We start from the raw sequence: 17015 nt of genomic DNA, 5'->3' as shown, positions 1-17015 counted from the left end.
TACTTTGTTTTTATTGATGTGGACTTGCAGGTGTAAAGTTTTATTTATTCAGAGTGACTTCTTAAAATGCTTCTTTTAAAGAGAACAATTTATTTTATTTTATTAGAAGAGAAGGAGCAGTTAGTGGAAGAGGATGAGGAGGAAGTGGTTTCAATATTCTCAATACAACTCATTACTAATGGATGTGTCATTATTGTACTTTTCACCTTTTTTGTGCCTTTTTTAAAAAACACGATCTTTGGCGACATCTAGTGGTTAAAATCTGGAACTGACGCCTCAGCCGTACATTACGTCACTAAACGTCACCAGGAAGTCCACTGAAACCAAGGCGACATCCAGACATCATGGCAGCATACACAGACCCACGTGAGTGTGGTTAAAAAGCAAATATAAGGAGAGGACAGCGCTTATTTGAGCTAATGATAACTTTTACTGCATGTATAACTTAATTGTTGTCTTTGAACTCGTTACATGATGCGTCTATAACAGCGTTTGATGCTAATTTACCAGCGGATCTTAATTAGTTGCTAGTGACCGTGTTGCTTCGTGGCTTTTTACATGCAGCTATGAGTGTAACTGTTTTACTTTTAACAGATTGTGATGGAGATGTTGAAGATATGCCCGAGCTATCGGATGGTGACGATGAGTATGATGGTGATGAAGAGCAGTGGCAGTGTTTGGATGAGGATGAGGAGGAGGACAGTCAGCCGGTTAAATGTCTGTTCTGTGACAGGTGAGAGGAAACAGACTGCACACGTTTACAATATAAACAACACTGGTCAAAGTTTGTTTTACCTTCTTTTGAGCAGCAGAACATCACCTGAAGTGCTCCTCTCAAAACCTTTTTCTTTACATCCACCCTTCATATGTTTATCCTCCCAACTTTTAAAGGACAAGTTCACAATGTATTGCTAATATGAAGCATCAGCCGTCCAAATGAGTCAAATCAAGTAGATATCGTTCAACGTAACAGTCTTTTTAGTGCTCTTTTTGTTGCTATACTTCCACCACAGCTCAACAGGGAAACACAGAGGGAATTTAATGCTAAAAAGACTGTAAATGTGTCAGATATCCACTTGATATGATTAACTCAGACTATTGAAGCCTCATAAACTTTACATCTACTTTTAAATCCATTTGGCCTTATCTCAGACTTTGTCTTAACTGATTACTAACAATTCAGACAGGCTGGGTTTTATTTGCAAATTGTTTGTCATGCTTATAAGTGTGAATTTTGTTCAGGATCAGTCATAGTATTTTATCCAGATTGTTTAATTTATTTTTCCTACATCAGACTGTATCGGGATCAGCCTTTTTAATTTGGATTTCCTGGAAAAATCCACCAGACAGCATTGTTGTTGCTCTCCTTCACTTTGAGAACTAGTACTGTGTGTGTGTGTGTGTGTGTGTGGGAAGCTTCATAAGTACCTCTTCAACGCTCCGATGAATAATTTGTGTCTGTAGATTGTTATAGTACTAATTTAACTTTCAGCACACTGTCAGACATCCAAACTTTAGTCAGTTATTGGGCAGAAAATCCCAGATTGTCATTTCATTTGTAGTGTCTATTTAAAAAACTAAAAAAAAAAATTACCCTTGCTTCAAAACCATTGTACTGTGCCATAAATAGATACAATAACTGAACAACTTCATGGGTTCCATACGGGTGTAACTATTCACAAAATTCAAAGTTAAATTATGTCAGAGTTGCATATATAATTGAAGCATTTTCTTATTTATTGTTCTCAGGTTGTTGACCTCTGTAGTGGCCACCCTGCAGCACTGCACAGCTGATCACCAGGTCAACCTTGTGGACCTGATAAGAAAACACAGTAAGTAGAAACTGAAGCTTTGTGCCTCATTCAAAGAACAGATGATTATTCGGTTTTGTTAAAATAAAACTAACCTTTCTTTTCCTCTGTAGATTTAGATGACTACGGTTACATAAAGATGATCAACTTTGTTCGTTCAAAAGTAAGTACCTTTATCTGTATGGTTTGAAACTTAATCAGATTTGATTTAATGGTAGAGAGTAACATGCTCAGTTTCACACCCTTTACATACACTGTAAAGTCTTAAAGGTTCATATGCTGTAAATTCATATATTGGGCAAGTTTGCAATTTTTGATCATTACCTCATGTTCAGTGTTTCTTTACATGGGGATTGTTAATATTTCGTCCAAAACAAGAAAACATCTGCAAAGATTGTCAAGTAATAGTCGTGCATATTTAAAAAAAAAAAAAGAGCAATGGATCAGATGGATTTCTTTTCTAAACAAATCTGTACTCACAGAATTGTGATGCATCTTATCTGACGGGGCTGCCAGACGCTCCTTTACCCTGGGAGAGTGAAGACTTCCTGCGGCCGGCCCTGCAGGACGACCCTCTGCTGCAGACAGGTACGGTAACTACTTTTAGTTTTATTGCACAGATTTTGAGTAACTGCCTCAAGCTGGAGCAGCAGATATGTCTGTCTTGACAATTTTTGGTGCAGAAGTTTTTAGATGCTAAATACCTGACACCTGAACTGACACAAATATATTACATGCTCATTCAAATCTAGCAGGATGGTCCTGTAGAGTTTGTCTTTGGTGTCAGCTGTGATACAGTTGGAAGAGGTGTAATTCACATAATAATCAATTGTGGGAAAAAAAAAAAAAGATTTTCTGGTGCAGCTTCTCTCTCTTTTTGTATTTTCCCTTTGTATATTCCTTAAAGAATGAGCAGGATTTAGTGTAGTGTGTGGGGTGTGTCTTATACACCAGTGTGTCCTATTCACCAGTAAAATACAGAGAGAAGTTGGATCTGGATATGATCATAGGTCTGTAAAAGGTCTGTTGTGTGTTGATCAGAAGTATTTCAGACACTATTTCAGGACAACAGCTGATGTTGAAGCGCGATGAGTAAAAGCGCACAGATGAGCAGCTTTATTGAGCTGTGGCAGCGACACACAGTATAAGCACTGATCTGAGGCCTAAAGTATTCGCTATGTCGTTTTTCCGCTGGATGGAACAGAGGATGAGGCTTTGTTTGACTCTGGGACTGACACAGAGTCTGAGGACAGTGCGCTTGGTGAGACTTACAGCGCACAGCATCAGCTCTGATGAAGAGTTTTTGGGACTCCAGTGAGCATACAGCTACACACTGTATCAAATATATAAAGTTACTGTGTTCTTTTAAAAGGTTTAATTGAAACTCATAGCCTAACCCAAACCCAGTCTGAGTGAATATACTGGTTCATTTCAGTTAAGCAAATCATTATGGAATCATTAACTCAACACACTGTTTCAGAGGTAATATGTGTTTTATTGAATTTCAAATAAAAGTAAATTAAAAAGGTTTAGAGTATAAACATATGTGTTTATAAATGAATAGCTACTGGTACATTCAAATAAACCAGTCTTTAATAAAAAAGCTTTTTTAGACTGCAACTTATACACCAGTTTTTAAGGAATATGTTTTTTTTCTTAAACCCTGCTGGGAAACTTATGGATAGGCAGATGTGCAGTGAAAATAAAATGTATATAAAAATAAAATAACTCATTTGGAAGTTTTGATCAATGTTGTTGACTAATTGTAAGATATGACCTTGATACATTTACTGATTTCAGATTTTATTTGCTTCAATTCACTTTATTTTACTTAAATTCTGTCCATTCAAGGGAAACCTTGAAGCAGCCTTTGAAAATACACTAAAAAACGTATATCGTATGAAAAAAGATGACAAATATGCAAAACCCCAAAAACAGAAATAATTAGAGCAAATAAACCAAAGCTGTAGTTGCAGTAGATAGATGTTGGTGGTTTTTGTACCCATGGCCATTTTACTCATTGACCTTTGTGTTCAGCCTCTGTGTGTTACATCTTTGTGTCTCCCTCTTTGTGTTTCTGGCAGACCCTGAGGAGCTGTGTAGCAGGGAGGTGTCGAGCCAGTCGTCTGGGGCAGAGTCCGATAATGCTGTGCTGCGAAGGGCACAGGCCGCTGAGGAGAGAGCCCACCACTCAGAAGAGGCACTGGCCAGAGCCATGGATGATCTGCACAAACTCAAGTCAGTCAAGTGTCTGCATTTTCACATAGTTTTATAACCTCGAGGGGTGACAGCTTGTTCTATTACTTTATTTCTTGTCAATCTTAGTGAGATTTTATGTTCTTGAGAGCTTGCACTGTATTCAGTGTATTGATTTACCCCTGCACTACCCCTCTGAGGCCAGCAGGGGGACACAGTGAACCCAGTATTGCAGAAACATGAACAAGAGTACCTTGTGGAAGAAGTTTGGAGGAAGGGAAGAGATAAAAAAAAAAAAGGGAAGGGAAAATTCCACTGCAGCATGGAGGTTAAAGTGAGGAGGGGAGGCAGCAAGGGGGGGCAATAAGGGAAAATTACAGAAAGAGTGAGGCTGGGGAGGGAGGAGAGGGGGGGGGGGGGTGTGTGTGTGTGTGTGTGAAAAGAGAGTTAGAAAGATGAATGCCTCCCATCTCCTCCATTTACTGCTATGTCCTGCATGAAGGTTGTGTGTGTGCTTTCTGCTTTCTGGTCGCTGCTTTTGTCCCTTGTCCTAACATGAGACATTAAACACAGATGTGTCCGTTGTCCTTTTCAGGCTGCTTGCTCAGGGTTTGGTGCTCAACGCAGACACCAGCAAATCTGGCAAGCTGGGCACTGTAGCCGAGCTCCGAGACGACGAGGACGAGGCCTACTTCAGCTCCTACGGTCATTACGGCATCCACGAGGAGATGCTGAAGGTCTGAGTTGTGCGCTCACACACACACACACAAACACACACACACTGGCCAGTCCTGCAGGTCTCATTACTATCTTGTGAGTCACTTCCCCCCTCTGGGTGCAGGAGTCTCCGCAGAGCGAGAGCAGGTTCATCAGCGTGCGTCTTGGTTGGAAGATTTCAATGTAGCATGTAAATGAAAGTGATCATCTTCTGATTCTGAGGACAAGACATTTTCTCAAAAGTGTCAAATCAGCAATAAATGCTGAGCTCTCATGTGAGACAGCAGCGCCGCTTGAAACGTGGAAATTAATTTTTACACTGCTTAAGCGCAGAAACCTAAAAGTGTCAGCAAGCTGAGGGGGATTGTGTGTGTGTGTGTGCGTGTGTGGGTTTTGGGGGGTTGGGTGGTCAGCTGTCTCCTCCCTTCCTATTCTACTTACCGCAGTGCTTACACATATTCCTGTTGGCTGTCCTGATTGGTGCTAAGCACTGTTAAGTTTTGCGTCATGTGTGTGTGCGTCAAGCTGTAAACTCCATCAGAGGCTCAGGAGGGGCTGAGGACACGTGATGGGGGGGCTTTGCGGTAAAACATGGGCAACTCTTTAACAGGTTGGCGTGTAGTGCATCACCTCTGACGCATTGTGTGTACGTGTGTGATGTTTTCTGATTATACTCATTGTGCGTCACTTCCGTTTGAAATAAATCAACTTTAAATTAGTTGCTGACCTGATTAATAAAAAAACATGGGAACAGACCCATCAGTGTGATATGAAAGAGGTGAGAATCTGTCTCACTTTGCTTCATGAAACTAACCTACCTACGATTGTTTCTGGGATTTTAAAAACAACCATTTTAAACTGCAAGAGATTTAATAATAGTTATTAATGTTGTCTTAATTGTCAGGCTCAGATTTGTATCATGTCTACCTTAATATAATGCCCACCTGTAAATTTAAAGAGCTGTAGATCACATTAAACAGACCTCCTCTCTGGATCCTTCCTGCTGTGACTCAACCCAATCTAAGTGATGGGACACAAAACCCACAGTCCACCCAAAAAGTTCAGCCAAAGTTACTATAAAACTTTAGCAGTGTGAGTTAGATGAAGTACTTTCCAAAGATACTTCACTTTTTCTTTGGTTTGTGTTTCCGTCCCTCCACTCCACAGTTTTAAGAGGTAGAATTAAACTCACGTGAACTGCAGAAACCTAAAAGTACACCCAAGGCTGTATTCCACAAACCTCTTACAATCTAAATTGTAATCAAGTAGATATTTTCCCCAAATATGTCAATCCTGAGTCTAAATGCAGTGTTACATTTTTCTAGGATGTAAAAGTCTGAGAGAAACTACAGCCAAACTATACTGCATATCATATTGTAACATTATGATATGGTTTAAATGCTGCTTTATAGTTGAATGTCACATATCAAAGCTTGTTTGACTGTTTTAGCTGAGTGAAATGAACAATGAATGACTCTTTGATCATATTATCCACATTACTGAATCATTTTCCAAAAGCAAAAGGTTTTTTTTTCTTCCCCCAAACAAAGTATTACAACTTCCTGAATTACACTGTATCTTGCAAGTCATGTTTCTGTCATTTGAATAGGCTTAGTTGCTTTTCTTCCAGGGAGGAGCTGCTGGGGTTTGTGGGCAGATTTGATTGGCAGGTTAATTAGCCTGGAGTCCTGACCTGACCTCCATTAGAAAAATACCAGAATCTCTTCCAGCTGTATTTATTGGATAATTTCTCTCTTAAAGCTTCCTACAGTCTGTTATGATCTGAACCTGTGTAGAAAAGCTTTATATGCTGTGTTTGGGATGTAAAGGGGTGAAAAGGTTCGGTTTAAAAGCATCGTTACATCACAACATGAGCATCTTAATACAAGCTTTCGTAGAATGTAAAAGGTCTGAAAAGGTTAGATTTATAATCCTGCAGTATATTTTAATTGTTCCTGTACATATTGACATGTTGCCCATTCTTTTCTCCTTTCACTCTGACTTTGGTGTTTTGTATTCCTTCTTAATTTTCTGAATATTTCTCTCTCCAGGATAAAGTGCGCACGGAGAGTTACCGTGACTTCATGTACCGCAACCCAGAAGTGTTCAAAGACAAGGTGAGCCTCACTGAACCAATGCAAAACAGATATTTGTGTGAGTGTTGGTGTGTGTGTGTGTGTAAATGTGCAAGTTAGCTGGTTTAATATACAGCCAAGCCTATTAACAGGAATGGGCGTGTGCATTTTGCAGGAAAGACATTAATAAGACGATGATGTCTGATTTAAAACACAGTGTGCTTTTATTAGCGTCTCGACTGTCGACTGCAGAGCGCTGATAACAAACGTACGCAATCCACCACCAGAGCCATAACACCCCCCCCCTAAAGCTCCTTCCAACAAGCCCCCTTACACCCCACCCCTCTCTTTTTCCATTGCCTTTAGTTGCGGGAAGCAGTGGCCTGTATCATGACCATCCATTATATGGGCGGCTGCTGGTTAGTGCTGGGATGAGTCTGTAGAGGAGGGAGGCAGGTTGTGTTGATGGGAACGTACATTATCCCTGTCAGGGCGAAGCACTCGGCAGAGAGGGAGGTGTCACCTTCTACAGGAAGCAGGAGATAGAGAACAAAACAGGATATTCTTATTTCAATACTGCTAAGATTTCTTTTTTTGGGGGGGGGGGGGATAGTAGTACAGAAAGATGGAGGGAGGAATGAAGTGTTGTGTGTTCTGTTGTGTCAGCAGTGTGCTGGTGACCCTCTGTGAACCCATAAAGGCAGCGGGATGCTTACAGAGAAGTTGAAGGTGCCTTAAATAGAGACACAAATAAACACAGTGTTACATATAGATGGGTGTATAGTCAGTGCAGCTGGTCTTGATGTTTTAACACCACCGGGGGGCAAAGATGAACCAATTAAATGAAGCCTATATGGAAACCAGAAATAGAGGTGATTATGAAGATAACAACAACAATGTCTGGAGCCAACATGGTTGCTTTACCTTTGCGGGTAAAAAATCCACTTTCCCTGTTTTTACATTTTTAACATTTTTGAACACTAAAGTACCCTTGGATCTATCTTAATTTAGGCAGCACTTGTTGCTGAATACTGGTAGCAATCCTTCAAAAAGTCGCTTCTTCTTTTGAAGAGTTTTTTGGTGATGCAGTTATTTGTGTCTGTCAGCATTTCCTCTTTCTGGCTGTGTGGAGATAACAGTTTTCCCTACTTCAGGCTGTGTGCTGAATTATTTTGGATGTAATTTGTTCAGAGTTTTCTCAACCAGCATGAACTAGAAAAGATTGCACCTTCACAAACCATCTACAGCGGCCCGTGGCAGTGAATCCACAGAAAGAGTTGCATTCAAAGAGGGGGAGTCCTAAATATTGGGACCTTTTTAACTATTGCCCCTGCCATCTTCTTAACTTTTAATATCATATTTTGTGAGCCCCACACTCCTACACTCCCACCCTCACCCCCAACTCTCCTCCATCCTGCAGGTGGTGCTAGATGTGGGCTGTGGCACCGGCATACTGTCCATGTTCGCAGCCAGAGCCGGAGCCAAGAAAGTTATAGCAGTCGACCAATCAGAGATCATCTATCAGGCCATGGACATAGTCAGGTGAGACACACTTACAATCTGTCACTATTTCTTTGAAACACACTTCTCAGGTATGTAGATAAATCTCTTTTTGCCTCAGTGCTCACAGCAATGAAAGATTACATGTTTAAAACTCATCAGTACTTGTCTTTCATTTGGCTGTTAACATTCTGGCAGATTAGCTTGGCAGCAGTAGGTCTAGCCTCACCTTACAGGTCATAGCGGTCCTTCAAGAGTCTGCCTGTAATGTGGATTGGTTTTCTTCCCACTATGTGCAGCAGAGGATTGTGGGAATGGGGGGGGGGGGTCTTTGTGACCTCAAGCCACCTTTTTATTTGTTGCAGCTGGTTGACTTCAATAGAGCTTGCTGTCAGTCGCGTGGCCATAATGCACGTAATTTACACCTGCGGTCTGACTGATTGACCCCTCGCCTCCGCTCCCCCGCAGTAACTCCAGTCCTAGACCCGCAGTCCCACTCCCACACGCAAACATGTAGATGAACCCCCTGCTGGTATTTTTTAATACAGTCCTCAGTCCAATTTCAGGTGCTGTGTATTTCCAGTTTCCAGTACATGGTTCTCCACAGCGGAGTCCATTTACCTCCACCAGAGCCTCAACTGTCCGCACGTCTACACGCAACCACTACCTCCATCACACCCCTACCTCTAAAATGCATTTTTGAGTTAGGGGCCATTATGACTGCTATTATTACCGTTATGTAAGAGAGTGTCGTATAAGCAAAACAATGGGGTTTGCTGAAGGAAAAGGACGTTTTAATTTTACAGCCCACTGACTCGCTGTTGAAGTGTGAATTGGCATGCAGGCTGCGTCGCAGGTTCGCCAGCGGTGAAGATTTAGCTTAAAAGAAAGATTGTTGTAACCCCCTCCTCCTCCTTCTCAGACACACTCTTACACACACATGTACACACACAAATACACATACATACAGAAACACACTCATACAGACTAGGCCCTTTGGGTCCCTTTTTTAAAAATCTGCAGTTTGCTTGGGTTGTGATTTTTATAGCTCTTACTTTTGTATGTGCGCAGCTGGCCTGTGTGTGTCCATCACTTCCTCGTGATGTTAATATCAGGATTGTAATTAAAGTGGCTCCTGTTGGTTGGGCAGGAGCATCCATCTCCTGTCTCCACTCCGTCGCCGAAGTTTAAATGAAAAACTGGATGTGACTTCCCTTCTTCACAGTCACTTCCTTAATGGATAATGTCTAAATACTTTTTTTAAATGGCTGGAATTGATGGATTATCCAATGGGATGCTTTACATTGTGACAGCAAAGTGGAATACTTGATAAAATACTACTAGGTAAATATCTTACATAGATGAGTGAAATTGAACTTTTTAAATGGTGACATGAACTGACAGATTATCAGTTTGTGGATATCTGTCTGACTTTGGTTGAAAAATGTTTTTTAGCGGATTACCAGCCAATAACCTGCAATATGAATGCATGTAATTCAGGACACTCTGGCAAAGGCTATATTTCAATGTTCGTGTTGAATTTTGTGTCATTTCTTATCCTGAAAAAACAGGATTAATGCAGTGATCCAACTGTTTTTAGTACCGATACCACGTGCTGATCCAATCCCAGTGTTAATGAATAAGCTGTATGCCTCACTGTGTGGAAGAGACTGGGATCAGTATTTTACGTGTAAGGCAAAATCTTTTTCCAACTTTGTGAAAGAAAATGTAACAAAATAAATACATAGATATAAATAAACTCCAATTGTTATCTATTAAAATAATTGTATCTGATACGAGATCGACCAATTGTCACCGATACCTAATCCATTTATTTGAGTCAGAATCACTATCAATGAATGATTTCGGTTCAATTCCCAGACTGGCATGATAAATCTGGGTGGGGAAAGTGAGAAAGCAGTCTTTGCCCCTCCCTCATTACCACCACTGAGATGCCCTTGAGCAAGGCCCTTAATCCCCACCGCTCAGTGGCCGGCAGGTCAGACTGTGGTTGTACTGGGCAGCTTCTATGTATGAATGTGATCAGGGTGCTCCTGCAAAACAGAGGCTTCCTCTCTGTGAAACTTCCCTGAATGAATAAATAAAGGTTAAAAAAAGGTCTAAATCCACCAATCAATCCACCACGCAAAGACTGGTTTACTATGATGAAACATACAACCTCTCTCCTCCTGTCTCAAAGTCTTACACTTACACTCACACTCACACTCACACACACTCTCTCAGACACACACTCACTCACACACACAGCTGCACTGATACTGACTCTCTCTCCCCTGAGTCCTGACATTGTCCTCTAAATTACCCCAATAATGAGATTACAGTGTTTCCCTCTTGTGAAAGGTGGAGGAGGCGGGGGGCTTGTGGGTGTGTGGTGTGTGTGTGCGTGTGTGGGGAGGTGGAGGGAGGGATTGGATTCTGGGAGGAGGTGATAGCAGCGAGCGCAGAGCAGGAGAGAGGGGAGAGACGGTTCAAGATAAGGATCGCTGCTACAGAAATGCACTCTGGGCCGGTGTGAGTAATTGTTCTGTCCTCGGTAACATTAGCTGTCATGATAATGGAATATTCACAGAGATTGATACCCAGACTGGCCGGTCTGAAAGGAAAGATCATTTAAACAGAAAGCACTGATCTTACTGTTCCTACCTGAGCCTGACACCTCTGCGGGCCCACTGTTGCAGTTTTCCCCCCTTTCACCACTCCTCACATTGATATGGGAAGACTGGAAACATATGAAAAGGATGTGACTATTTACTTGACAAGTTTGAAAAATTGCCCATAATGTAAGAATATTGATTGGTGCTGTCCATTTTGTGAAGTTTGTAGTTAATGTGACTTGTTACTCCTCCTTCAGTGAAGCAAAATCAGTGAAGCTTAAAGCTGCACTAATCACTATTTTCATATTAACAGTGGTGAAAATGACTAATGATGTGTAATCTGAGAGGATTCACTCGTAGCGATGAAACCATAGAGAATTCACACCTGACCACGGCCTAAAACTTGACTGTTTTGGTTCAGTCTGCCTGTTCTCATCAACGCTAATTTAAAGCCTCACTATCGAGCAGCTGTTTTCTGACAAAAAGATCTGATAATCCCGCTCTACGCGCCCTGAGAAAATCAATGAATTCTTATTATAGAAGACCACATTTTTTTACCATAATTGGGATTTGGTACCCAGTTATTTTAGTAGTTACTGCACACTGCAGTGAAACTTCAAAGCCCATTCTTGAACTTTTGGTTTGCAGGTGTCCTAAATTTGACATGAATAAAGTTTGTAAATCATCTGACTCCCTCGTGTTTCCCGCAGGTCCAACCAGCTGGAGGACAAGATCACTTTGATCAAAGGCCGCATAGAAGACATCAACCTCCCTGTGGAGAAGGTGGACATCATCATTTCAGAATGGATGGTCAGTACACAATTATTTACCCACGTTGTACATATTGTAGTGGGCTTATATTGATTAGATTAGATTAGATTATTGGATGCGGGGTCAGATTTAAGTCTTCTACTTGCTAGATTGACTCAGAAACCTTTGTATAACTGGTAAACATGTGATATAGGTTATAACATATCTCTTTTATTAATATAAAGTCTATATTGAGATCTGTGGATGTGAATCAGTTCTTAGGCACCAATAAGGGTCCATGTTACGTCCCCAAAAATAAGAATAATAGGGGATGAGGGGAGTAACTAAGATGTTACTTGGGAAAGACAAAACAAAGTAGACAGAGTTAAATTAACACAAATTAGGTTTAATTATTTAACTAATAAAGTAAGGTTCACAGTAACAACGGAAAACTGCTTTCTTAATAAAAAGAAAGCGAATGAAAGTCAAAAAAAGTTTCACCCTCCCTCTGGATCCCTCTCAATCTAAAGGCTTCTGCAGAATTTCCATAAATTCACCCAAAAGTAAGAACATGTGCAAGAAATAAATGCTTGCTCTGCACAGTTCAGTTTCGGAGAAGTAAAGCAAAATCAATTCAGTTAGAAGAAAACTTCCACTTGCACATCAGTCAATCAACTTCCAGGCTATATATGAGGTGAAAAAATATATGATGAAATATATTTTGGTAGCACATGGCGGTTCAACCAGCTCCATGTGTTGTGTTTGGCTTCCGAGACCTTCGATGATCGCTTGATTAAGCACATTTCTTGCACGATTGGTGTGGACAGCTCGGGTCACACTCAAACCACTTCCCTGTCATTAATCACCTCATGGGTTTCTTTTACCGCATTGTGAGAGAGTTAAAAGGAAAATGTTGGTATTTTTCAACCAAGGTTCCCACTGCTTTCCCTTGATATTTACTATTTTGTTGGAGTTTGCGTTTCCTGAGTCTCCACAGGGGTGGTGGTGAGTACAAGGCAGGAAGTTATTACTCACCTATGGCTAGATCTTTGAGATTACAATACATACCCAGTACATAGTACACTGCATGCATTGACCATGTACTAATACTGCTTTAAACAAGTCAGGCTTTTTGTATTCACTTTCATTAGGTCTAAAAATATGTGACAGCTTGACAAAGATTCTCTGTTCTGGTACATTTGTTCCCGCACCACTGACTTTGTACAGAGGGAGGCAAAGCTGTGTTTGGCCCTTTTGTGTTGTGAGGGTTGCTGTTGGAAGTTTTTTTAGTTGTTCTTTAGTTGGAGGTAAAACTAACCCCAACATGCTGGAATTGTTATGCCTAGTTTAGGGCTATGCTACTTTAAACTTCTCTACTACATTTCAGTCAGAAATATTGTACTGTTTTTTCTACACTACATTTTAGTTATATGTTAGTTTTAGTAACTTTTAGATGAAGATTTGACACAATGTATAATATAACAAGCATTTAAATCACATTGTCTTTTTGTCTTTTGACGCCTCACAAAAAGCAGTGTGTAGTCGGGCTCACATTTCAGATGTCTATAAGTTGTTAACAGCTCCACCAAATAGAAATTTTCCCTCTAAACTTTTAACATGGTTTCATTTCAATAACCATTTAAATGATTTAATATTTCAGCAAAAATCTAATATTAGAGTAAACGTCCAAAAACTGAATACAGGTTTGCGTATCAGAATTTTGTTTTTTTCTTATTTCCTCTCCTATTAATCATCTCAGGACCTCTCAGTTTTATCTGGTGCCCCTTTGAGGGGCATGATCCCCAGGTTGGGAACCACTGGACTAAACTGTAACTGGTGTCCTATAATAATTTATCAGTCAGAGGGACCAAACCACTACTTTTACTGCAATACTTTAACTACATCAAGCAATACTTATGTACTTTCACTTATTTAGGATTTATCATGCAGGACTTTTACTTGTAATGAAGTATTTTCACATTGCTGTATTGATACTTAAGTAAAGGGTCTGAGTACTTCTTCCACCACTGGTTAAAATGTCTTGGAAGCTTATTTTCATCCACCAGCAGATCTCTTTGAAATACATCTCTGGATATACCCAAAATGTACAGTAGATGCTCAAGTTAACCTTGGTTTGGTTCTTTATCAGCCAATGAACATGCAGAATCCAAGGTGTCAGCAGCAGTGATGCATGTTTTAAACATGGCCTAAACGGGGCTAAACTCGACCATGAGCTCCTCTGAATATCTAACCAGGAGGAGCAGTCTTCCTACCCCTTGATGCCCATTTATCAGGAAGATTCTTGGTGGCGATACAGGCGGGACGGCCAAAGTTGAACGCACCGCTGAAGTCATCCCTAATTCATGAGCATCCCGTATCTGTCCCCCCTCCACCTCCCCCATCCATCGTGAAACCCCAGGGTCAGGAACAGGGGTCGCCAGACAGAGCCTCCCCATCCCCTCACCAGGGAAATTGAAATTCGTTGGGTGATGTGCCGGTGGAACGGTGAAGGATAGGATGTAATCTCTGATGACAATGGCTCACAGAGCGCTAATAAATCTAAGAATTCTCCAGTCACTTCTCATCACTGCAGCAATGGCAGACATTTCTCAGTGGCCAGGACTTCAAAGGCTGCCCTCCAATCTGCCTGTTTTAAAATGGAAAAATGACAGTTGTCACAGGAGTAGACTTTCTTGCCAGTGTAAATGGCTTTAGACTGTATTAAACTTTAATGGCTTTGTCTTGTAGCCAGGTAGGAACCTATTACCTCAGAGACTTTGGAGATGTCATCGCACTCAGTTTTTTTGTTTTTTTTTGCTTTAGATACCTTTTATCAGAGTATGTTTCTGTTTTTCAGAGTCATATATCTTACCTTCTTACTCAACAGGATTTATTACATTTAGAAATAAATCCTCCAAATATTTAAAGCATTTTAACTTACTTTCTCAGCACTTTTAGTAGTGTAGGAATAGTTCTTCCCTGTGGGGTTGCACTGACTCTCAAATAACCATCAATTAAGAATCTATCATTTGATTCATATGTGTCAAACCTCTCATGTTGATGATCTGAGATTTCTGACCAAATCCATTTGAGTTTTCAACTATAAAAATTTTACCCATGAAATTTTTTTAAAAACATAATTTCATATGCACAACACAGTTTGATGGTTGAAGCTTTTTCCACCTCTCTAAAACGGATCATCATCTTGAGTTCAGTGTCAGTGATGAGATGTATAGGAAGAATCCAAATTTGTTAAGCACTTTTTTTAAAATCAATTTTTAAGACATGAACTCAAATCTTGTTGTTGAATACTGTCTATTTAGGCTACAGCCATTCAGTTGATTTACATTATGTGATCATCTCCCCTCTATATAGAAAGAGTCTGCAATTCCTGCTCGAGATTCAAACTGCCTAACTACTCCTCATCAAGGTAGCTAACTCCTTTAATGAGCTCTGCTATTTTGCAGAAAACTACTCAGCGAGTGCAGCATGAAATCAGACCATGGTTACTTACAGTATGACGGAAAAACTAACATCTTATTTAAACATGATGTTATTTGGCTGCATAGTGACAGATGCATCAGTTACTCCTCTGTTGCACTTCTGACAAAATACTTGCTCAAGGAGTGTTATCCTCCAGAAATCTTTGTCCTGTAGTATTAATTATATTTTTTATTATTATATTATTTTGTTACCATCAGTAACCTCAGGTGTCACCAAATCAGCCTGAACTGAAATCTTAAGGATTGCACTTTGTTTCTTCTGGTCCCTCTTGGTTTGTAGAGTGTGTTCCTGGGTTATGCCCAAATGTCCATCAAAATCACAAAAATATCCTTGTAATTTTGATCAAGCTTTTATTCCTTAGTCTGACTCGGTTTGCTAAGTCCTCAGACAGAGAACAGCAAAATTGGGTCAAAGCAGTTGCAGGGATGCACAGGAGGGAATTCTGCTACTAAGAATAGATTAGCATCCAGCATTTCTTCTGTTCAGAGGAGCCTTTGTATTCCACCTTCTGGTTTTTGTTGGAATATAGAATTAAGGAGATAAGAGGGAAAGAGATGAATGAAAAATCTAACTTGCAAGGCCAGAACTTAAAACTGTGTGCCTTCCACATAGTTACACTCAACTTACTCAAGGAAGAAATAACAGTTTGTTGAGTCTGTTGCCACAAAACAGTTTAATTAAGCTGAAATTTGTAGGATTAATAGACCTACAAAGTCTGTGATGTTTGGTTTAAGAGAAAGAGAGCGTTGGACTTACTGTGACAAAGAAAATAATCACTTCTCAAAGAAAGTACTACATTAATCTATCATCATGTCTCTGATGAATTAATGCAGTTTATATTGGGTTGAAGACATTCACTGAAAAGAAATAAGGAGGACACTAAACTTATGCAGTACATCATTTCAAAAATGAATGACAGTATTTAAATTGAGGATGTAGATAATTAATTAGCCAGTTATTTGTAATTACATTCACAGCAGTCAAGGGGATCCATTTTTTTTTGCGGACATGTTGCGCCACTTTTTTGCCTGTTAGCGCCACCAGCTGTCAGTAGTGAAATCGCATGAAACCATTACTAAGAATGTGTGTGGCGTCCTTGTACATGTGCACAAAACAAATAAAACAGGTACCCACTTCTAAAGACATTTCTTCATAACACTAGTTCTTTAATGGAAAGTAAAATGATTTTAATTGTCCATTAGACAGAGAAGTTAAACCTACATACGTTTTCAGATACCACTGGTACAGCCATATTTACACAATTAGCTTGAAGTGCAAACATTGTTTTGTAATGATAATCTATGAAAGGACAATGTGTAAAGCCAACAGTGTCGCTTGTAGTGATGAACCTACAGAGTATTATTAACCGACTCTGCAGTTCCACTCGGCTTTACAGAGCTTTATAGGAAGTTTCACCTCATTTTTTAAGCTGTCTGGTTGCAACTTTGCTGTTTTTGGTTCAGTTGCACCACTCTCATAGCATCATGTTCTGTTGCAGCAGGCAGCAGATTTCAGAGGAAAAACTCTAAAAACACAACTGTACCACTGCACCAAACTACAAACAGAGTATTCATTCATTCATTTTTCATTTTCAACAGAACTCTTCAGCAATCTGCACATAAGTTGTTGTGTGCTCTCACATTGTAGTACATGTTTAATATTGTTATGTACTGTATTAAGTGTTTCTATTACAAGTTCTGACACCTGTATTACTCACATTTTCATTGCCGCTCTATAATTGAATTTACTTTAATGACCATCAGTTATTTATTTGTATGTGAAATGTCAAAACAAATAGAAACAGTATTATAAACAACATAAATCAGAATTTATGATTAAAAGACCTG

General features: G+C 40.0%; 1 protein-coding gene across 1 annotated transcript in view; it reads left to right on the top strand.

Moving 5' to 3' along the window:
• Positions 1-334: 334 nt before the first annotated feature.
• The window catches only part of prmt3 (protein arginine methyltransferase 3), a 56827-nt gene continuing 40146 nt past the window's right edge, over positions 335-17015 (top strand). The window contains exons 1-10 of the mRNA XM_062416744.1: positions 335-366; positions 595-733; positions 1750-1832; positions 1925-1974; positions 2294-2399; positions 3896-4049; positions 4603-4744; positions 6776-6841; positions 8220-8341; positions 11625-11724. Of these exons, the coding sequence (XP_062272728.1) occupies positions 345-366; positions 595-733; positions 1750-1832; positions 1925-1974; positions 2294-2399; positions 3896-4049; positions 4603-4744; positions 6776-6841; positions 8220-8341; positions 11625-11724 (984 nt within the window). The 5' untranslated portion in view covers positions 335-344. The remainder of the gene's footprint in view (positions 367-594; positions 734-1749; positions 1833-1924; positions 1975-2293; positions 2400-3895; positions 4050-4602; positions 4745-6775; positions 6842-8219; positions 8342-11624; positions 11725-17015) is intronic.

The sequence above is a fragment of the Scomber scombrus genome, chromosome 1, assembly GCF_963691925.1.
Source record: "Scomber scombrus chromosome 1, fScoSco1.1, whole genome shotgun sequence".
In the NCBI taxonomy this organism is placed as follows: domain Eukaryota; kingdom Metazoa; phylum Chordata; class Actinopteri; order Scombriformes; family Scombridae; genus Scomber; species Scomber scombrus.
This window is presented reverse-complemented; position numbering and strand designations above follow the sequence as displayed.